At 44.0% G+C, this 24,383-nt stretch overlaps 1 protein-coding gene across 2 annotated transcripts in view; it reads right to left on the reverse strand.

The window, feature by feature from the left end:
• Positions 1-8,250: 8,250 nt before the first annotated feature.
• Positions 8,251-24,383, reverse strand: part of HOOK2 (hook microtubule tethering protein 2) — a 595,676-nt gene continuing 579,543 nt past the window's right edge. For both annotated transcript variants that reach the window (XM_069604124.1, XM_069604123.1), the window contains exon 22: positions 8,251-12,769. In XM_069604124.1, coding sequence (XP_069460225.1) covers positions 12,596-12,769 — 174 coding nt within the window. In that variant the 3' untranslated portion in view covers positions 8,251-12,595. The remainder of the gene's footprint in view (positions 12,770-24,383) is intronic.

The following is a 24,383-nucleotide window of genomic DNA, read 5'->3' on the forward strand; positions in this document are numbered from 1 at the left end:
ATTCATCTATATCTTCCCAGTCTACTACTGGATCGGGTTTTTTAACCTCTCTTTCCAGATAATCAAGATCCCATGCTCGCTCTCTTCGCTTACGTTCTATGTCATCAAACTCTCTACGCTGCCTCGCTTCCTCTCCAACCCTGTCTTGTCTCCTTGCATCTTTGTTCATTCGCTCTTCACATTTCCTCCTCCCTTTGACTTTTTATTCTCTTCTCCCATAGCTTTTGTTCTTCTATCCTCCTTTGTTCTATTCTAATTTGGTCATCAGCTGTTCTCTGCTTAGGATCGCATTTTCTCTGCTCTTATTCCTTTTCCTGTTTTCTGACCTTTTCATCATGGCATAACTGCTCTCGTTCCAGTCTATCCTTTTTCTTAGCCCCTTCGACTCTTGATCCGTTTTCCTTTTCCCTCCTCTCCAATTCGTCCGTCCTCCTTTTTATCTCATATACTCAATGCCTTTACCATGGAGTTTTAATAAAATCTGACCTCCCATCCATTCGTTGTGTGCGAATGCCCTCTCATCAGTCCTATCCTCATCTCCCTCCCATCTCTTTCCGTATCTAAAGATGTAGTTGCTTGTGTTTGGTCTCCTTTTTCCTTTTCGCACCTCTCCTGATCCTTCGGGACCAGAGGTAATATCTCCGTCTGTCTTTCTCTGGGCTTTCATCACTACTTTGTGTAGGCGACTCATATGCCGGGTTGCTATATCCCGTGGCTGCTTTAAGTTCCCTCAACGGGTATATAATCCTTCATCTTTACTAGCTTTGCTTTTTATTTCAGATGGGGCGGGTGGCGCAGAATGCTCTTTACCCCCCTCTGTGCATATATTCAGTATCCAATCTAACAGTGGCTCCTCCTCCTTTTCTTGTTGGTACATTGTCCAAAGTTCTAAACTAGCTAGGCCTTTGTCTAACTTCCTGCCCGTGTATGTGGCGTGCAAATATGTCATCATGTGCTGTAGGACCGTTTTAGATAGCGAGCCACCTTAGGGCCATGGTATAAACATTTTTTGCAGTTGCATTAACCCATGCTGCACTGTACTTTTTAAGCTTAGGTGCATGCTTCGACAGCTGTTTGCACACTTGTGCCAGTGGGGAAATGTCTTCCATGGTTTACCTGTTTAGCTTATCCTTGAACAACACTTCATTATGTTTCATGTTTCACAAACAAAAACAACAATACGAGCGAGCACCAATCGTTGCAAGCTCCAAACCCATTTTCCCAACAAAATGTCACTTATTTTTGTCAACTTCAACCATCAATCCATGTCATGCAACATCATATCACAATTGCACACTTTTCCTGATATTTTAAAAGTTTACCTTCTATCGTTCTTAAAACGAAAAACATAGCGGACAAAACAGACTCCGGCTGGTTACACAAACAAATCTCACGCTATCTGCTTCCTCCGATGCATTCTGCCCCAAACTGTATTGCGACATGGAATTTAAGCTCATTTCTTTCCGATCGTCTTTAATCTATTCTGGTAGTCTACGTCGTCCTATCCATTCAGGACCTTAAATGAAAGCTTCTTCTAGCAGTCTTTAAAACCTAGGAAACTGCCCGTATACTCTTACCTCGGTCACTCTGCATCTCTCTCTATTGCTCGGCCACCCTCGAGTCAATATTTCCCCCTTATATATACATTATACACTTACTCTGACGTTATTCTTGTCCCACCTCCCTCCGTTACCTTCCCTTTACTCGTTTTAAGGCATGCAACTTTTGCCAAAGCATTCAGTCTTTTGTACTCCTTTTCCTCTCCGGACGCTCGGGATCACCGCCTTAGTTATTGCCTTTCCGTGATGCTCATCTGATCTGCTGCTCCTAGAAGTGGGAAGGGATTCTTGGGGGAAAGCAAAGGTTCCTTCAGACCTAACCTGCAGGGTTTTTAATTAAACTAGCCACTATCTACGGGGAGCTTCTCGTTCAATCAGCCGGATGGCAAAGGACTTGTGATATTGCTGAGGACCCAGAGTTACTTATGTCGACGGTCAAAGGGTGTCTTATCTAATCTAACCATCTAATCTCTGCTACCAAGTGAACTGGATGGACCCCTAGCCGACCCATAAGACTGGGGGTCTTCAAACAACCCTTTAAGATGAGTGGCAGCACCCTTGAGATAGATGGGGATGCAGATTTGTATTCTCGCATCAAATAATATTGTCAACTCAATAGTTTGGGAAAGGGAGTCCTGTTTAATGACAAGTACAAAAAACAGGGAGTTCAATGAACATCAGCAACCGCTGGATCTTCCTTCTCGCTTAAACTCCACTTAATTTCAGAAAACCCACAAACTTGATACCAAAAACTCGTCATCATGGACATGTAATCTTAAAAACCTAACATGCAACTTGATTGGTTATGAGAAGGTAACTTTAACATAGGTACTATTATCTGTATATGGTAACGGGCAGAGGGGATTGGTTAATGTCAGGTGGGGCAACTAAGCCATTCCTTCGAACTGGCTACTGTAAACGTCACAAAGTATGACGTCGCATTGGCTCTACTATCTATAGGACCCTCGATTACATGGTGCACTATGATTGGGTTGGCATGCATCCCCACATTCTTTTCAACTTGCGCTTAGCACATGCAGAATAATTGGGCAGGTGCAGGGAGTAAGCTTTCCTTGAATTTATGGTACATCCATACATCACCTCAGTGGCCGTGTGTCAATTACTGCTTTGTAGTTTGGCCTCGAGTCTGCCTCTTGGTCTGAGAAAGTTCGAGGATGGGTACGACGAGGCTCCATGCGTAGGTGTGAAAGTCTCATCCCTTTCTGCCGCCTTGCCATATGAATAAGACACCGTGAAATCGGCCTCTTCTTCATGCAGTTGTGTATTTGATTTAATTTTGTCAGTCGTATACCATCTGCACTTATCTCGACCTTGCTGAACAGGAAACTTGTTATTCTTATCTCTAGTTGTAGGCATCGCCAGCCAATTCCAGCCTGATACGACCTGGACCTCTTTGCAGGGTAACCTTCATCAGGGTTTATCTCCGTTTTTACTGCTTGATTTGTTGCTGCAGCCTTTTCCCCTTTAAACTTTTAGAAACCTCTATTCAATCCTGCTCATGTGCGTAGTGGATTTTTCACTCATCTATAAAGTGCTTTTGGAGGTAGATATATTTATAGTTCGCACCTGCAGCAATCCACTTTCTACTAAGCATAGCAAACTCCAAAATGTCTTTGCTTCTTGCGGATGTACACGTTTAAACAGACTTAATGTCTTCATCGTGCATCTGGCAAAAGTTTTTTCTTCTTGAAATCAACTGTTTCACCTTAGGCCCATGATGTTACTTATCCATGGCATTTAGTCCTTTTGTCAATATTCATAGGTCCTTATATGCTTTATATGTGCGTCAGCAAGATTTCTCAAGACATCATCAGTCGTCTTTTAGTATCTTCGTGGTTTCTTCGGGGATTCCATTCTGACAACCGCTCCTTTGTCGTGTCTGTGGATATTGATTTCTCAGTGGGTACCTTACTGTCCAGGTTTGCTAAGGTGTCAGTACTTCAAAAGGTGCGGTTCTTCTGATAGGCACTGGGCAGAGCCCCACTGCGGCTCTCTGCTGGTTCACCTGTTCTTCATATGTCACATTTTGGTGTGAACGTTCCTGGCACTTCGGAGGGGGTGGCTGGAGTGCGGACGATGTCTGGCACTTCCTCTTCACATCTGTATAAAGTTAAGACTTTTGCAAGCTGCCTATCCAGATGTGTGATGGTACTGTTCTCCTGCTGGTTTCTTAATCCTCCTCATTGCAATGGTAACTAGTGGAACCTGCCTCTCTGTAAAGATGGGTTGCCCTGGTCTGCTGACAAGCTTCTAGGTAGTACTAGGTAGCTGTTAGGCTGCAGGCAGTAAGATTTTCCTAATTTTGCCTACTTAGAAGCCCAAACTACAACAGTACCACCCACTGTCACCTTAAAGGTAGTTTTCAGGTCACAATTGTTTATGGATTAACTTGTACGCAGGTACTCAACTACTTCACGCCCCAGGGAACATTTGCCAAACTGTATAATGCATATGAATATTTTGGGCATTAACATCAAGTGCTTCTGAAAATGTATGTGTGTGTTCCCCAAAGGGAAATCACAAAAGAAAAAAAAGAAAAAGGGACTGCATTTTAAATCTCACTTCTATTGCCATGTTTATAAACATGGAACAAATTACACATTCTTGATAAGTAGTTTCCTACTTCCCAGCCAAACTGGCTCTCTTCCTCCCCCCTCTTCTTCGATCCCAACTACCTTCCTTACACTGTTTTCCCTCATAACCTTGGTGTCATCTTCGACCCATCACACAAATTCTCGCTCTTGATCTCCAAAACTGCCGCTGTAGCCAGACGCAGCCTACTTTATATCAGAAACATCTGTTGCCTTCCTTTCAATACTGCTAAACAGCTAATCTCCTCCTCAGTCCTTTCGAGATCCGATTATGGCCTCACTATCCTCTATGGTCTTCCCAAACATGCTTTTTCACCTCAGGACAAAGTCCTCAACTTTGCAGTCTCAACTCAATTTAACTCTACCTCCTCTGCCTGTCACCAGACTGTCTGGTTATCTTTCAGGTCTCTGCCCAGAAATAAGAGGAATTGAGTCTGGGAAGGAGAAGGCCTGTGTGTAGAGGTCATGTGGTTGTGCTTGGGATGTAAGGAAGCGAGTGTGAAGGTCCTTTGAATGTTATGCCTTACCTATAGCTCTATAGGACAATGGGATCATCCCATTCCAAGATGGTGATGACAGAATGTCACAGTGATTGGCAACTTGTGACTATTTAGAACCTTCGCAGGGCTTCTAAAATGGCCTTCCATCCTTGGCAGTCAACTAGGAAGGTCACAGAAGATATTCTGAAGCCAGTCAGGAAAGAGAACTCAGCAGAAAACAAGAGCTAGGTGTTTGCAAATTCTGTAGTTTACATTCCCAGACTATTTTATGAAGTAATTTGACTAATCTAAAGAGAAAAGGAAGTCAGCTATTACAGCATTGTTCTCGTGGGCATTCTTTTGTAATGCTGGTCAAACTTGAATTTTCTGTGAATTAATGTGAATAATGTACTCATCATCAGCATCTTGCGATTAGTGTTTTATGAGCAAAAGCGTCTTCAGTGCCGCCGTCTCGTTAAGGCAGAGAAGTCAGTGGCACAAGCAAGTCTGTTTGAGCAAAGGATCCAGTGTCGTGTTATGCGTGTTACATCCTCGCTAAGAAGCACTGACCGTCCCAAGCAACGCATCGGAGCATTGAAGGAGTGTTCTGTGTGCAACAATGAAGCGATTGAATTTAGAGCACAGGGATCGCAGTGATTAGATAAAAAGTGTGGAAGCGCTGAACTCAAGGTTCAGGAGCGAAGTGACAAGATTGAAGAGTGTGGGAAGCACTGGGTCCAGGATTTAATGCCCAGATGCAGGGAACTGAGCAAATGTATATAGTTTAAGTGCAGTAAATGTCAATGTGACAAAAATACTTTAGAAAAAAGGAAAAAGAAAACTCATTGAATACAGCTAGAATTTGAAAGAAAGCAACACTCTGGAAAAGATCCAACAGCTCTAGAAAGCAGCAAATCAACTTGGTTCATCTTGGATAGTTTTCTGATGGGAGGATAGCTCAGCGGCAGCGTGCGCGTCTTGGAAGCAAGACGACACGGAGCAACAACAGGTTCGATCCCCGGGTCTGCGCTTAGAAACCTTTGGGTGTTTAAGCGCGTTATAAATACGTAACTAAGAAAAAAAAAAACCACACAATTACGCAACTAAGAAAAACAAAAAAGACAATTCCTGTAACAGCGCCTCGATGCCTGCGGGCTGTGTGAGCGCTTTATAAATGTGAAATAAATAAAATAAATAAACAAAAATACACAGTTGGAACTTAAGCCAGTCTTTGACCAATTAGTGAAGGCAACCAGATAAAAGGAAGGTTAGGGAAGTGGTAAGAAATACAGTTTAAAGAATAGCTGACCAGACAAAGGTGTGTGTGTTTCCACAGATCAGCAGTCACTCGGAGAAAGATCCTAAAGGGCAGAGACTGAATGGTAGAGCTGAAGTCTGGAAGTGCATTATTTTGTCCAATTCCCCTTTCCCTTCAGGGATGTCCAACCTGAAGTGGATTACAAAATCCTCAGTCTGTACTGTGCAATAGGGGTTAGAGGGAGCAACTTCTCCGCAGGCCAGGTAAGCTGGGACCTTACACTACCTGTGAAACAAAGTTCCAAGTATAAACTTCTCATCTTCAAAACTATCCATGGACTTGCCCCACCCTATCTGCTCATCTCATGCCTACTCTCCTCCTCACTATCATTCTCGGTTCACCACCCTGCCACCAAAGTCCCTTGCGCTCCCTCTCGTTTTTGTTCACTCCCCTCCCTTCACCCACCAACTCCGGAGTGCTCTTATGTTCCCTCCCCATACTACTCCAACTCTACCACTATTTAAATCCAACCGCAAAGCTCTCCTTTCTAAAAGGAACAGTTTCAAGCACTCTACACATTACCCTGTTTTTCTCTCTCCCTACCCTTCATGGACAACTCGACAACACTTTTCCATCATTGCTCCATCCTTAATTCAGCACTTCTGCCACCAACCGGTTCTTAAGTCGTTCTGTCTGGCCTTGTCTGGTTTCTTTCCACCTTCCCCTGCAACATCTGGCCTTCACATCACATTCTCTCACACCATTGTAAATTACCAATGTCGTCTAGTCTGTTTTCAAAAGGTAAATTTGTAAGCATTAGTGTCAAAAATGCATTGCTTTCCCTGCGATTTTCATAAATATAATGCCATATAATAGAACAGTGATTTTCTGAAAGCACACCTTCCTAAAAGGGTATCTTGCTCTCATTTGCATATATACTCCATAATCCTATGTTGCACATGTGAATCAAACTCTTTGTACATATATAATCTTTCATAATCCTATAAATTTATTTTGCTTTTCGGCCTGCTTCATTGGGATCAATCCTACAGTTCATAAATCCTACTTACGTTGGGCCTCATATGGTCTATTGGTCATTCAAACAACCAATTATGAGGTATATTTTTCACCAAGCTCCCCATCTGCTTAGTCTAAACATTACTGACAAGTCGCTCTACCAAGTGAGCTTGATTAGACCTTTGTGTTAACCGTTACAGGTCTGCTAAAGTATGCTTCCCATAATCCCAAACCAGTAGTGGTAAACAGATCGTGAGTGGGGGAGCACCTTGTGGAAACTGACGCGATCCACTGTGGAGAAAGAATAGGACCGTCCATGTACCTAGCGATGCACGGGTTGAGACTGTGCCCATCTACACTTTGCATGTTTTGGGAACTATACGACCTGTTCACACACTTATTACAAGTGCAGCCTGTTGTAAATAGTTCTGTCCATCTGACAAAGGTTGCTGTAAAATATTCTTACAGCTGTTCTTTAATTCTTATTGTATGGGGTTTGAGGGGGTTAAAGAAGGGAGGTCAGTTGTGTGCCGTTTAGTCTGGCCCATGTACTTAGCTATGTGGTTGCTAGAATGTTAAGATGCCATGACTTTCAAACTAGTCCTGTTTAAGATTGCTATGTGGGCCGCTACAGCCTGCCTTCCTAGATGGGCAGTAGTCCTTTTTCGCTTAGAAGCTTCTTAATAAACCCTCAATTGTGACCCACCAGGGAGTCTCATGACTATCATAATATATTATGATAAAGGCGAGTGGGGCAGGGAGGAGGACTAAGGACCACTGTTTAAAGGAAGTTAAGGTGCCAGCAGGAGATTCCATTTTAGATTGTTTTTATTCTAATCCCAGTGTTGGTTTTGTCAATCCTAATCCCTGCCGCGGCAAGAATAAACTGCATAGAGAGCTAAACCTTGGTCTCAAGTCATGTGTTGACCAACGTAGTCAGTGCACAGCCCAGACACTGAGGCGACTAGGCAATTTCCCACCCACTAATCAACTTCTCTCCATCAGGCTCCTCCTCTCATTCTAAGCTTCAAACATTAAAAAGATACATACAACCATCAGCTACTTCCTAATCTGTACGTATCAACACAAATTAATTCCACCTTGCCTCCACCAGTGTTCTCAAACCCCGTGTTCCACATTCTTGCAAAACTAGTGCCAAGTGGCCATGAACGTGGAAGAAGTCTTGCTATGCATGACTAATTACATTACCTACATTCCATGAGCAAACAGCAAAGGAAAGAAACCATTCTCCATTTTAACCCACAATTCACAAGAAAGGCAAAGTAGCAGAACGGAACCGTATACAAAAAAACAAACAAAACCCATTTCAAACAAATTTGGTGTTTATTTGTAGTGCAAGGATCGGAAATGTGCCAGACTGTCCACCATTCAGACATAAGTATTTAAAGATTTCAGCTGAACCAAAAAAGTCTTGTATTCAATCATATAAAAATGAATTTTCCCCCTATTTACAAACATTAAAAGACATACAATTGAAACATTGAACATCAAGAAACAAAACCTGGTTGAATGACAGCGCCAGGAGGAAAGTCCAGTTTTAAATAACATGAGGCACATTAAGGGGCCACCTACAAAAAGAAAATGGTTGTTAACCTGTGCACAAATGCATGTGTGCATGGAGGACAGTACTACTGCCTGACCAAGACCACCAGTGAAGACACCCCACACCCTCGCACAGGCACAAAATTACCACTCTAGTAAACGACTGACCCGGACCATAGCGCCTCAACAGGATGTGGATATTGGACCAGAAATGACTTTGGTGCACAGCATCCCATTGAAGCACCAGGAATAGGGAATAAGGATTTGTAACGGGAGATCCAGTCTAGACCCTTGTGCAGCAGCACATCAATGATTACCAAACCAGGATCGGTACCTGAAAGGTCAGTCTAGGACAGCAATGAGCAGACCTAGTGAATGTGCATCCGTACCTGAAAGGGCCAGTCTAGGCTCTTTGCAGCAGTGACCAGACCTAGTGAATGTGCATCCGTACCTGAAAGGGCCAGTCTAGGCTCTTTGCAGCAGTGACCAGACCTAGTGAATGTGCATCCGAACCTGAAAGGGCCGTCTAGGCTCTTTGCAGCAATGACCAGACCTAGTGAATGTGCATCCGAACCTGAAAGGGCCGTCTAGGCTCTTTGCAGCAATGAGCAGACCTAGTGAATGGGCATCCGTACCTGAAAGGGCCAGTCTAGGCTCTTTGCAGCAATGAGCAGACCTAGTGAATGGGCATCCGTACCTGAAAGGGCCAGTCTAGGCTCTTTGCAGCAGTGACCAGACCTAGTGAATGTGCATCCGAACCTGAAAGGGCCGTCTAGGCTCTTTGCATCAAGGTGCCCAAGAGCAGCTTACAAGAACATATACCTGAGAAGAACAGATCGCCCTTATTGTAGACGTGACCAAGACTATGGAACACAGTGAATGATCACCTCTATTTGTGAAAGGGCAAAACCAGGACCTTGTGCAGCAGTGACAGACTAGTAAATAAAAACCTTCACCTATAAATAAGGTAACCCCTTGTGCAGCAACAACTGCCATTCGTGAAAGTGCTACATTTAGCCTCTAATTTTAAACATGGTGTTGCGCCTGAAAATGCCCTCTACCATTCAACAATTATTTCAGCATCTATAAAGCAGCAGGTCTATGTAACTAGCACATAATCCAGTGGTTTACCTGTTCTTAAGAACTCATACTTTTTTACAGATGAGGAACTCTGGCAAAGTAAGATAAAGTGATTTGCCCAGGATCATGCAATGTAAGGCAGCGGGTAGAACAACTCTGGTCTACAGGTGTCAGGTGATTGATTAACCAGTTGGCTCTGTATGGAATTGCAAGGCTTTATAGACTGAGGTGCTCCAGCTGTAATTGCTCACTTTTCTGCATCAAGTATGGGTGCAGGAGTATGGTGTGCATCCTGACTGGCATCAGAGGAGAGTGAAGCGAGAGCACTCCCCAAAGCATGCCAAGAGGTGTCGCAGGACAATGTATATGCTTTAGAGAAAATATTGGGGTTGGATGCGAAAGCCTAGGTTAAACAGGCAGCTTAAATTAAAAAGCAGCTTCAAAAAGCCGTAACAGGGATGCTGCAAGGATCCCACTATAGGCAACCTGTTGCCCCACGCTATCTCCGCCCAAGATAAAACAAAGGGTAACCAGACTAAGTCATACAAGGCCAATCCCCTCTAAGAGCGCAACAGTTATTCAAGTCAAACATCTTTCCGATACCCAGTAGATAACTGGAAAAAAGGCTGACACCGCCACAGGTCACTTGACCAACAGCTACTGTGGTGGATGAACAAAAGATGCTGGGTCAACAGCAGGCCAAATAAAAAATAACATGGAAATTGGCATCCTCGAACCACCGCCCCTGGGGCAGCCTTCAGCAGCTATGGGCATAACCACAATCAGTCCATACTCACAAGACAATCCCCATTTACAAGTGCTTTGGAGATGTATCTGCCATTAGAGGACAGACCAACAGGCATACTCCCAGACGGGTGATCTAAAAAACAGGTTCCTCAAATTACCAGCGGCACAAGAAGCGCTAGCTAGCAGAATGAGCTACCTCGCAACAAAAAGGAGGTACAAAAAGATTTCAAATATAATTTCCTATGTATGTAAGGCAAGTAGGCAACTGTTCAAATATTCATGGAAGCATGAGCAAGCTAATCAAAAGCAAACTATATCTCAGCAGGTGGGCAAGGGCAGAGCAGGGCATAAATATCCACAAGCACGCTGCAGTAGTGACCGCTAGATTTGAGATCAGAGGGGTTTTAGGTTGGATGCCCATGGCAATGGGCAGAATTGTAATCAGAAATGGACACACCCTGGATGAAAACCTTATGCTTCACCGTCAGCAAAGATTAAAAACAAATAAAAAGATCAGAAAAGATAGGTCAGTTATGCAGACGAAAGACTCATGATCTAGCAAACTTCAATACCAGAGAGGCCCACACGTGGCTCCAAGTCAGATTTCTCGCCATTCCTGGAATTAAATTAATGGGCGACCATTAACCTTAGCATGCCGGTGGGAATAGAGACCAGACCTACCAGCATCTTAGAGGGCTATTAAAAAAATAAATAGAAAATATGTTAAAATAAAGTGAAGGATCCTTTAGATGAATTTGGGCAACAAAGCCCAACAGTGTCCCAATAGATGCAATCCATTCCTAATGAAGCCATTGCCTCTGGGATTTCATTTGGCACCATTGCGTAGGCAAGGGGCTTATTAAGAAATAAAACCCCCACTAAAACTTTAAAAAAAAAACCAATTGAAGAAAGATATAAAATGTTAAAAAAGGTATTTCCACCAAACTGTAGCTCCATGAACTACAGTTCGGTACATCATCGCCATAAACTTGTACCTCTATCCTCATGCGATGGACCTTCCTCAATGCAGAAGCAGCTTTGGTAACACATTTTCGTAAGCCAAAGCAATATTTAAATGCTTTACACCAAATCAAGAAGATGTGCCTACTTAGACGGTAAGGAGATTCTTAAATAGGGTGCGGGATGCATCAGTCAGTCAAGCGGTTTTGCCTATAAACTACATTAGTGTTAACATAATATTCATTGTGAATTCCTACAAAGATTGGAAAGGGATTGTTCCCTAAAATGCATGTCTTCAGCAGCTCCTAACCCACTTCCTTGCCAGACTCAAGACTGTCAGACACAAAAAGTGGGTTCATGGTGCAGCCCATGGGCTCTGACGCAGACAGACCATTGAAATATTGTAGTGCTCCTTGATGGAGCATTCCAGAACAGATGGTAAAAGCATGGCATTCCTAAACCACTACGACAACCATCATGAAAATTAAGACGGGACAGTGGCCGGTTGTTAAAATACTACAACATTCTCTCTCAACATCAAACACCATCCCATCAAATCATTCGTATACATCCACACAAATACAAGATTTTAACTTTAAAAAAAAAACAAAAAATAACAGACATTCGATTTCGAGTTTCACTAATGTTAGTGTTATGTCAAAGGACCGTACCATTAACACCAACGTAGCTTTTCTGCCGCAACCCATATGTCCCCAACGTTCCCATTTCCCCCACCCCTTCGCAAACATGCAAGTTATATACACATGACAACAGGGCGCATTCCTCTGGCCACTGCTTTCCTTTACAGCATTTATGAATACAGTCATGAATGTGCTTCTTATAGATGCCAGCATCTCCAGCAGTTAGTCTAAAACCTCTAAACTCAGGCCGCACTACAGCAAGGAGCAAAAGGTTCTTTAGAAAAAGTTAAAAACAATTGTCTTCAATGATGCTTGCAAACTGGACAAACTTCCACGAGCAGTCAATGGATGCATTCTGTCATGGCTGATGCCAACTGAAAACGTAGACCTGTGTATGTGTAGCTTTGGTACAGGCCTGTCAATACCAGCGTTAAAGTGTCAATAAGGGCCCCTGAACTAGGGTCTAGCAGAGGCAACATCGGACCAACCCAGACAGCTCGTGAAATGTCACTTGTGGCCTACACACCCCCTACCAAACCATATTTAGGGGGCTGATGAACGAGCTTGCACTTTGGGGGGGCAGGATAGCCCAGGAATTCATCCTGGAAACACACAGGTAGAAAGGAGCCCCCACGCAGGTATCTTAGGGATGGTATACAAGCTTTGTTTTTTCACTCTGTCAGTGTGGTGGCATCGGCTTCTCGCTTGGGGTGTAGTTGATCACCATAGACTGTGTGCGGTTGAGGCGCCCCCGGCGGCTGTTGGTTGCCAGACGTTGCTGGGCTAAGAACGACTGCGCAGGACCAGGAAACGGTGCTCGCTGTTCAGTTGCTCTCTGGTGAAGTGCCATTCCCTGTAGAGAAAATGAAAAAGGAAATCAAGTTAGTGTTGCAACTGGAAACTATCGCACCACCACAAGGTCTAAGGCACAAAGTACTAACTCCAGCAACTGGTTCAAACAATTTGGAAAACGGGACTTTGATACTCTTGAAGCATGTGAATCTAAAGCGAAGGCAAGGTGCAAAACACTTCTATCAAAGACTTATTCTACTCAGATAAAACAAAAGAAAGAAAATGGGCGTTTCAGTAATCCGATGCCTTGGCCATCCATGGATCTGCCACAATCTCTTTCGAGTAGACCTAAACTTCATATTGCTGTTTTAAGACTACTCTTGTATAGTCTAGATAGGAAAGCAGAACATTAACCCCTTGAGCCCTACACAATCGATCCCTGCCACAGCAATTGCCCGATTCCCACAGAAATTAGGGCATAGTAAGCCCTCAAGGCAAACTGAGACCACTTTTTACAATCTCTAAATAGGGCAATTCATTGAACATAAATAAAACCAGCTATAATACTGTGCATCTATATGTGGAAAGGTTGTGCAGGTTGCATGCAAATCCAAAAACAGAGGCACACCGTGACATTCATTTTTTGCATTGTGAATTTGTTTTAGATTCAATTGCTGTGCTTTTCTTTTTGCCCCTTCCCCGCTATATATTCTTATGAGACCTACCAGTCCTTTAGCTTATTTCTGAACTGTGTCCTTGTTAGGGAGATGTATCATTTGTATGCTTTATCCCCTCTCCTAGTGAGACCACCAGCACTTGTTGCTGGACTTTTGGACCTTTTTCTTTAATCCTGAATGAGTGGAGCCTTTTTCCATTCATTCATTCATTCATTCATTCGTACGTTCCGTTCCTATGGGCCATGTCTTTTGGAACTCTGTTCACTGTATCTTATCCGTCCTATGGAGTCAATTTTTCTCTATACCTCTAAGGTATCTGTACTTTACTATTGCAGCACACATCTCCCTATGGGCAGTGTTGCTGGGGACCCTTTGGGTCCTCCTTAGAGATTGTCTTTATCCTAAGTAACTAGTTTTAGTATTGCTCCTAAAACGTTATATTCTGAGTGATTGGCACCCCCCTACCCTTATGTAGAGTGCCAAACGGATACCTAGTAACCCCCTGCTCTCTGCTCCTGTAACCCTTTAGTCACATAGACAACCTCCTAGCCATGGCTGGTGGCATTGAACGCGTGTGATTTTTCTACCGCAGGCTTGGTTGTGATAGTGCATAATAGGGGCACTCAAGTACTAACTTGAGGGCTTCCTTTGTTCGCCATTTCTAGCGTTGTTTTTCTTGGATAGCCCTTTTACCATTCTAGGAGGGGGAGGTCTGTGTGAGTGTTTTACCTTTTCCCTTGGTCTGCCTGAGTGCCTGAATAGAACCAACCTCCACTTGGGGTCTGGCTGTCCCGATTGGACAGCCAAACAGTCCTTTTTGTAAATTGCTGAGAGATTGCAGAGGAGAGAGCGCTGGAAATGTATAAAAAGGTGAGGCTCCTGTAGTGAAGAGCAAGTCGACCACTGGAAACTGAAGTAACCAAAGACTATCAGAGACGCCTGCAGAACCGTTGCAACACGGTGGTGCGACCAATGCTGTCCGGACCCCATTTTCTATAAAACAGAGGAACTCCAAAGAGGACAGCTCCTTCCCTTTGACTGGTGGGAACAAGTCCCAAGACAAACTTTAATTTGAGCCCTAGAGACTAGAAAGTAACCACAGGAACTTTTGACTTCTGCTGCTTTCAAGACTAATCCTCTCCTAACTGCTTTTTAGCTAGGGTTATGTTTTGGACTTCAAAAGACTTGCTGTGCAAAAAAACTTCCTCTAGACCCTGAAGCTATGCTAGTTTAACCCTAACCAGCCATTTTCCTTAGCAGAAATCACAATCTTATATGTCTTTGCTAACTTAATTCAATTACTGTATTACTTTGTGGGTGCGTGTTGTTACCGACAATATGGTAGACTTGCCAAAGTCCAGTAACAATTGTAGGCGTTCAGCAACTACTAAGAAGTGGCCTTTTGAAAGTATCTAAAAGTATATGAGTCGTGTAATACACATACATGTATATTAAAATATAGATATAAGTGTTTCTTTGATGTGCATTTCTAACTAGGTTCAGTGTAGTTACCTACGGCTCACATCCTCTTCTTAGGATAAGCCTCATTCTTATGGGGGGCCTCATTCTTATGGGGGGGAACAGACTAGTCCCTAAGACTGTTAGTGCCAAGAGACTTTGCGATTCATATATTTTTACGATTGCACACATATTAGAGTGAAGGGAAGTTGGGATACTCTGCATCTTTATAACATTTTACCCGATGGCTTTTTGGTTACTTTGACGATGTGCCAGAGACAAGCCGGTGGCAGCGGTGTGGTTTTTACTGTTTATGATATTTTGCGCTTTTTCTTTGGCAAACTTTGGCAAACTTATCCTTTGACCACCCTGTGACCACCACATACAATTAAGACTACAGGTGTAAGCAAAACCAATCTTTGGTATAAGTCTGTACTACACAGTTTGTGGTTGCGAGCTGAGCAGCCAGGCTTATCTCAAGAGGGAATGTGAGCAGTAAAAGTTACAGAGGTCTTACAATCACAGTGGTTCAAGTAGACACTTACACTCAAGGTTACTTGGTAAAACACTTATACATTTATTACACAGTCATTTAGAAAACATTCACTAGAAGGAGGCAGCTTAATATCATATACTAATTTACTACAATACAAATCATTAGGTTTCTGAGACAGTTTAAACCCCCCTGAAATAGGAGCCACATAGAATTCCAGATCCTTTAAAGTGATCAAAAAGGCACAGGTTAATGGAAATGGAATTCAAACACTTTAGACAGTGCAAATCAATCCAGATTACCAGAACGGTCAATTCAAATCAATAGGCCTAGGCCAAAGTCAATGGACTAGTGTTCTGGATAGGAAAGAGCAGTTCTGGTAGTAAACGGTAAAGTCTTTGCCAAAGTTCTCAGAAGTAGTTTGCGAATGAAAGATTCATACGTTGGGTCACAAAATGATTAGGCCTGCAAGTTGGGAAAGTTCCACAAACTTTCACCCCGAGAGTTAGGTTCTCTCAACCGGGTCAGCACAGTACCTTAGTTTGAAGAACAAATGCAGCTGAAGTCGTTGGTTCCTGGCAGTTGCTGCAGATCTCACTGTTCCAGAGAGCCCACCTAGACACTCAGGCGCCAGAGGCGGTCTTCAGTCCAAAGGGACCAAACCTAGTTTGGCACGCAGAGAAACTCCAGAAGGACCTTTCCAAAAAGAAAGTGAAAAAAGACGACGGGATCTGTTTTTAGAGGGATCTCAGGCGCCATATTGAAAAACAAGGCTCCCGCGATTTTTAGCTACTGGTGTTCGCGGTCGAGAAAAATCATGGTAGTTTGTTATAAAACCACCGCCACCAGCCATTTCAATAGGAAAGGGTAGCATTTGACTGCTACACGAGTATTTAGACACAGGGGATATTATGTAACCCCTCCAGAACTCTATAGGAAGTGTGTGCTGGGTCTAGGAATTTGAAAAGACTAGTAAAGTCAATTTCACTTTGGATTCTCTGGGAAACAGTAGTTCATCCCAGAGAAGGTATTGAAACCTTGGGAAGACTCAAAGACATCCCTGTGCCATGCACTGAAGGTGCTGTGTGACACAAATAAACAGGATGATGCCTATAGAGTTGGTTAGACTCCATATTCAAAGCAAAACACAGAAAACACATTGAAAATGAAAAGTTCAAAGTCCCAAAGTTTAGCAAAAGAGCTGGAGTGCTCCAAGATAGAGGGAATTAGTACATTTATGACAATTCTCCCTAACATGTGTGTTTCTGTGAGCCAGAGAAGGGGGCTCTGACTGTACGGTCCCAGGCAACGTTCTGACGCACAAAAATCTATTGAATGGATGATGACGACAGTGATTGTCCAGGAGTGGAGGACCCTGGGTTGCTTGAATGTTCCAGGGCCTTACCATGGATGGGCTTGGGTAGCTCCCTGACGGAATCTTGGATAAAAGGAGGGCACCTGCAGCTATTTGACATATCGTTGGATCCAAGAATAGCAGCCTGTTGATGACCAGAGGATGACCCCTGCAGCAGACCAGCATAGACACCAGTGATTGGCCCAGTGAAGTCCTGCTCCTCTCTGATTTCACAAGACACTCAGTGCTTCGGTCCTTGAAATGTTGGGAAAATACCAGTCTTGACCGTGCCTCAGATCTACGCCTTGGAAGCCTTCAGAAGTGTCCCTGGACTATTCGGTGGACTGACTAGCTCCCTTTTTGGCTACAACGCTGCAGCCATTGCCATTCTGAGTGGAGCCTTGGGACGCGCAGTATTGTCACCTTATGCCATACGCCACCTGCCCTCGCAATTTCAACCTTCTCACGACAAGGGAAGCGTAGCTGGGTATGCCTCTCTGTTTACCACTGGAAGATTGCCAGTCGCCAGGACCTCCACTGGTACAGTCCTTCTGCAATCCCATGAGTTGTCATGAAGAGCCAGCATCATCGAAGTTTGGGGGTCTTCAAGAAGTTCCCTGGAACGGTCTGGTGAGAACTGCGACCAGCACCCGACACGAAAAGTGACCCTTGCACTCGCAACCCCTGGATCCAGGGACAGAAACTTTGAGCACCAGCAAATTCCAGAAGACCTACAGTGTCACCTGGAAGAATCAGAATCGGGGTGGGGGGGGGGGGGTAAGTGAATATACCAGTTTCTGTCCACCAGGCTCCCATAACACTGGGTTGAGAGATCTTGTCCCTAACTTTCTCGGGTCCAGCCTTTGGTCGAACCTGGGACAAGGATCCGGTCTTAAGACAACCTTTGTAACAGGAGCGGAATACGTACCTTATTTGTATAAACAGTTACATCACTTTAAGGTACATACCTGCTGGGTGATATCTCTAGAAGTGAATGTGTGTTGGTGTGTGTAAATGGCATACATTACTTACTGTAATCGTATTCTGATGCTTGGAGCCAGCACGCCACCTTGACAGAAACCTTTTGGCGCACCACTTTGGCCAGCAAGCCCCTTTCAGCAGAGCCAGAGTGGTGTGAAAGCCAATTTGGCACTGGTTATTTGGCGCAAGGGTCGTTTAGACGTTGCTGACATTGCAGTCTGTGTAAACTGCTCTTGCGCCTAAAGTGTCATGTATCATTTAAAAATACAGTTCTTTCAATATGCCAACACCTCCCCGTACCTCATCATAAAAGCAGGGCACCGATATATATATTTTTTATAAACGTTCGTTTCTTATTGCACACTTGTTATATGATTTTCCTCACAGTCCTGCACCAAAACTCAAAGACAGCACTGCTAATGAGCAACACGCCAGAGGTAGGGGGTTGTCTGGAGGGAAATAATCCTGCAATTTGGGTCCCATAGTCTCATTTCACAGCTTAATTAAAAGCCTTGCAGGGGCCAAGCCCTGACCCTCATGCAGCCTTAGATTGGAGTTTGTAGTAGGCAGTACAGTGGATGAACATAGAGCTGACGCAGGACAGGCACATGCTACTAGCAGAGCTGCTGATAGGGTGTGCTGTTCTATTTAGTTTCTGCATCTTTTTGCTGCATTCCACATGGTCCCAGTTTAGGCGGCCATCCTAGAGGGGTCTTGAATCGAACTGCCCGCGAGTGCTACTGGTTCTCCTCTAGTGCATTTGCCATCTGGCGGTAACTTCCAGAGACATGTCTTCTGTGGTATTTTTGTCGCAGCTGGTTTCGTTTGCTGGTGTGCATGAGTTGCTTGCCAGCGTGCGTCCTTCTGACGCCCTTGCCTCATCCCTAAACGGAGAACATTGTCATTCATTTCCTTACATTGTAAGCTGGGCGCAGTTTACAGCAAACTGCTGACACTTAATACACCATGTGCCTCAATGTCAACATTTAGGGACTCTTCGCAAAAAAACTTTACATCTTTTCCCTTGCACCTTAAAGATTGATCAGTACTCATTCCAAGAGATCATTTACAGATCTGTTGTGACAATCAAGTCGCCAATGAACCCCCCCCCCCCCCACCCCCACGTTTCTTGTCGGCCCTAGAGGACTTTATGGGACCATCTGTAAAGGGCAGTGGAGGCATAACAAACTACTTTCCAGAAACTCACTCCCAGTGCAGATAAAATCCTGGGAACCTCCTCGAAACCCCCCCCCCACCGTTCAGTACTTCATTCCAATGCTATATATGTGATTGATTATACATATTCAGCCTTCTTTTGGTGACAAAACATGAGAAACATCCCTCAGAATGGAGGTTCCATTTGCCGAAAACCACTAGAGGGAGTACGTGTCTCATTAATGGCAAGTTTCTTTTCTGTGTGTCGTAACATACTTGCGCCTAAAGGGGACCTGCAGCCGTGCGAGAATGTCCGGTGACTAAATGGTTACGCCGAAATGGCCTGCTCCACTTGTATCTATTCAGATTCACATGCCGCCATCTAGTGTTAGCTGCAGAGTATTGAACATGAAGTTTTAGGAGTTCAAAAAGGGACATCGACTGAGCTGTAAAGTTTACTGAAAGTAAATGTTGCTTGTCCATGCTAAGACCCAATAGTGGCGTGCTTGAAAGAATTCTCCAAATGGGATATGATATGATTGTGTATAGACGCCATATAAATAAAATGTGTTTCAAAGCGCTTCAAGGCAAGGGAGGGAACAAGGGAAAATACAATGACATTCTTACAGGCCATGAACAGTAAGGATGTGAAATTAACTATCGTACTCGGCCTGAGATTTCAGATAGTGCAAGAGCTAAGACATAGATAAGGAGGGGAGGGGAGAGTGGGAAGGAAATGAAAACAGACAGGCGACTACCGTACTAGGCCAGATGACATTTCAGATAGAGCAGGAGGGGCGGGGAGGGGGGCGGAACCAGTAAGGGGACGGGGAGGAGACAGACGAGGTTGCTATCATACTAGGTCCAGGGACAAATTCTGATAGAGTAAGTGCATAGAAGAAAGTAAGGGGAGGAGATGGGAAAAGGGAGAAGGGAAAGGAAGAGAGAACAGAGTTAGCAGTCAAAAGAGTGGCAAAGCAAGAGGGGAGAGTGAACACAATTGCAGAAGTCAGTAGTAACGCAATGTTGCAAGCAAGGACACAAGATGAAGATGGAAAAAGCATGATTCAGGGCCCCACCATGAGTACAAGATGCAAAGGAAGTCCAGCATGAGAGTTGAGAAAGGGTGGCGCATCGTGAATCAATGAAGTCCATAAAACTAAAATTCAGCATTGACAGTGATGGTGAAACCAGAATGTATCAGGACAGACTCATGCAGAAGTAGGCTTGAGGGGGGAGGACAGGGGAGAGTGGGCAGTAGGGTAGAAGAATCAAGCAAAAAAAAAAAAAAAAAAAAAAAAAAAAAATGTTCACGATAGTTGATTTTCTGTGACAACTCTCCTCATGCAACGTAGAGTTGACCTCCGTTGTTTTACGGAAAGTTTTAATCTCAATCTTGCATTAGGATATATAAATTGTCAGATCGAGGAAATAAATTGTGGTTCTACTACATTTGCCGGTCAATTTGATGCCAAAACAGTTAGAATTAAACATTTTATAAATTCACAGAACTCCTTATTGGAACCCCTCCAAATCCTTAAAATATAGTCTATTTAACGCCTCCACAGTATTACTTTGTCCGTAAACTCATCGTTACATAGTGCGCGCGCATGCTCGAAATTGGACATGAAAAGGTTGGCTAATGGGGTCGCATACTTGGCCCCCATTGCCACTCCTTTGATTTGGGTGCAATACGTCTCAAAAGAGAAACACATTGTTATTTAATGTAAATCTTAAAATTTCTTTCAACATCTCCACATGTGTAAAAAAGGAGGCAGAATGATCTTGAAAAATCTATGGTTTGGATAGCCAGGTCGTGACGGATTGATGTATAAAAGGGAGGTCACATCCATCGTGGCCAGTACGTAATCTTCTCTCCAATTTATTGTGGATAAAACCTGAAGAACCTGAGTGCTATCTCTGATGTAAGTGGGTATTAGTAACATTCTTTGAGTATATGATCCATATACTGTGAAAGCCCTTCAGTAGCCCACCCAATCCCACTTATTATGGGTTGAACATCCAGTAATGTCTCAAATCGTTTATGAATCTTAGGTAGAAAATACATGGTTGGCATGACAGGGTTTTAGATTTTCAAAAAAGCTCTATCTTCATCAGTGAGACCCAGTGCCATGCCACCTATCCCCCAGTAAGTGTACATTTTTGTAATGGCTTTGGTAGGATTACCTGTACCTAAATGCGCCTTGCCCCTATTCGAATAATCTTTGGTATTCAACAAAAACTACATTTCCACCTTTATCAGCTTCTCGGATGACTAAATCTGTATCGCACCCTAAATTCTCTACGGCTTTCCATTAATTTCTCCTAAGGTTAGACCTATACTTAGGCAAGCTTCCCTTTCTAATCTTGTCAATATGCTTGTGTAGGCATTATGCTTATGCTTCCGTAAGTCTCATGCTTATGCAAGTCATTAACAACCGCCTGAAAAAATGTTTCAATGAGGTTCTCATGTTTGCAAATCTGAGCTTTAAAGTGGTCGGGTTGCTACGGTACCCCAAGACCGCCGCTAGAGGCGGGCCAAAGAGGCAATGGCACAGTCCGAGACGGTGTGGTCAGGTCCGGGGGCAGCAAAGTTGGATGCAGTTGACAATCCATTCATAAATTGCTGATTTAGAGATAGGATCACCTTCTCTTCCTGTGGTCTGTTCTCATAGTTTTAGTCTTCTGTAGGTAGTACATGACAGTACTTTGTACATGTATGAAGGCTTTTTTCTACTGTGTTTGTAGGGTGATGGAAAAACACAGGAAGCTCCATCGACTGGTTTACATGAAATTTAGATAGAACTTTAGGTGAAAACCATGGGTGAGTGCGTAGTACTACCTTGTCTTTGTGGATAACAACAAATGGGTTCTGTACGGATAGTGCTTGCAGTTCAATGGACCTTCTGATAAATGCAATGGCTATAAGAAAAGCGGTCTTATATGCGAGATGTTGAAGACTAGCTTTGTGCAAAGGCTTGAAGGTGGCACCCAGGAGCATTGTAAGTACAATATAGGTATAGTAGATGGTGAACTATATTTGACGGTGAACATTCAATTGGATTGAGTGAATGTGCTTTGCGCCATAACAGAAAACACTTCCATTTGTGAAAATAGCAATGTCATGTGTTTTGTTTACGTGCCTCTAAGGATTTCCAAGCATCTTTGGACTAGGTTGAAATGACCAAATTCTATGGCCTCATGAGCTAAGCTGCTAAGTTTAATGTCTAAGAACGGGTGGAGTGCCATCCCTTCATCCTGGGTCAACATGTTGGCTGGACACAGTAGTTTCATGGGAGGACATTGAGACATCTGCAGGTGTGAGCCATGTTTGTCGTGCCCACATTGGAGCGACCAGGATATGTTTTACTTGTTCCCGGTGTAGCTTGTGGAATATCTTGTTAAGAGGTGTAGGGGGATGGGGGGAGCATACGCAAATTTCCCTGACCAGTTCATTAGTAGTGCATTCCCTTTGGAACCTTTCCGGGGAAAACTGGACACTTAATCTAGGCATTGTACGTTCTCTTGAATAGCGAAGAGGTCTATGTCTGGGAACGCCCAGTTTGAGAATACATTGAGTAGCACACGTGTTTAGTTGGCAGTCGTGTTCTGAGGGCAGCACTGCACTTCTGGTTAGTATGTCTGGCAGTGAATTGAACACCCAGACAGTGCTAGAGAATGTCTCGAGAATGTCTCCCCCACCCCCCCCCCGTTTATGCAAAACATGGCTGTGGGACCGCCGGTTAGGATGAAGACTGTTGTGTGTACTGACTGAGTCTTGAAGGCCTGAAGTGCCTTGAGGACTGCTAGTCACTCAAAGTTTGATATGCTTTTTGGTTAACACCTGTGTCTACACCCGGTGTGCAGTGTGGAGGAGAAAATGAGCTTCCCACCCTGTTAGGGGTGCACCTGTTTGAAGAGTAGCTTTGATTGCTGGTGTGTTGAAAGGTTGTCCCTTTAACTGGTTAAAGTTAAACATTAACAACCTTTAACAGGTTGTTCTTTGACCACCACTTCAGCGGTTGCAAAACCACCACTAGATCGTCCCACATACTGCTTGCTTGCGACCATTGTTTCGCTAACCACTACTGCAGGAACACATGCATAGTCGTGCGTGTGGTACTAGATAAATTCAGGAAGCCATCATTCCCAGATAGTGCATTGCCTTTCACACTGTTACTTGACGACCGGCTACAGACTGAGGTGTTTGGAACAGCATGTTTTGGATCCTCTTGTTGGAGGGGGAAGACAACTCCATCTGTTTTGATTAGTGCACCTAGGAATAGTTTTACTTGGCTGGGCACTAGCTTTGACTTTTTCTTGTTTATGGAGAAGCCTCATTAGAACAGCAGGACGACTGATGGGTGTTTTGTAGGCACCTCTGAGGCGTATCTCCCTTTATTAACAAGTTTAAGTAAGGGTACACTGGAATGGACTGCCTTGGCAATAGGTCGGCCACTACTGCTAGGACCTTTGTAAACACCCTGGGGGCTGAGGCTATGCCGAATGGTAGCACTTTGAATTGGTAGTGCTTGTCCCCCATTTTGCATCCCAGGTATTTTTGTGCGCTGACAAAATTGAAATATGAAAGTATGCATCTTTCATGTCCATGTTGCCATGTAATCCCCTTCTTTTAGCATGTGGATTACCTCCTGTAACAGTCATCTTGATTTTTCTAGGCTCGACATACGTGTTTACAGGGCGCAGGTCCAGCGCCAGGCGCATTGTCAGATCTTTCTTTGGAACAAGGAAGTACCTTGGTTTTCCACTACAGATGGCTCCAGCTCTATTGCTACTTTTTCTAGTAGTGTCTGGATTTCTTCTTGTAGGATTTGAAAATGTTCTGAAGACCGTTCTCGCACAAAGTGGGTGGTGGTGCGGTGTTTCCAAGAACTCTATGGAGTACTCTTGCTATTGCAGCGAGCACTCAGCGATCTGACATTATTCCCCCCAATACTGGGTGAAAAGTCTTCTGTGACCCCCGACTGGGGATCCATGGGAGGGAACATGAACCGGCCTGTCATTTATTGGCAGTGGGTGCTGTGCCTCTAGAGGCCGAAATCCTGCCTTGCCCTTGTCCATGGTGAAACACCGTCTGCTGATCGGATTGATGGGAGGTAGACATACTGGGGACTGTAAAAAGAAGAGCCAGATGGTCCAGATCCTGTTTGATTGATCTGTTGAAGCTTTTGGTACGAAAAGTACGCTGTGTGCTAAAGACCCCTCTCTGGACATAAGGCTTGTTTGTAATCTGTCCCAGCGTCTTTATAGTCTCATGCTCCTTTTTGGCTGTTTCGAGTCGTACATCAACAGGACTGCCTCTATAATAGGCATACTGATTAGTGCTGCCTGAGTCTCTGGCCTAAACCATGAGTCACAAGTGTCCCTTGAGAAATGTACCATCCACGAGGACTACCTGAGGTGTCAGCTGAGTCCAGGACATGTTTAAGGATATTCTGTGCCACCTGCTTAGAGATTTTAAGTAGGTGCAATCTCACAGGTTTTGGCACAGAGTCTATAGTATTGAGTACTTCATCCCATTGGGTGTTGCTATAGC

The sequence above is a fragment of the Ambystoma mexicanum genome, chromosome 3q (assembly GCF_040938575.1).
Source record: "Ambystoma mexicanum isolate Mex_15411 chromosome 3q, UKY_AmexF1_1, whole genome shotgun sequence".
Classification (NCBI taxonomy): domain Eukaryota; kingdom Metazoa; phylum Chordata; class Amphibia; order Caudata; family Ambystomatidae; genus Ambystoma; species Ambystoma mexicanum.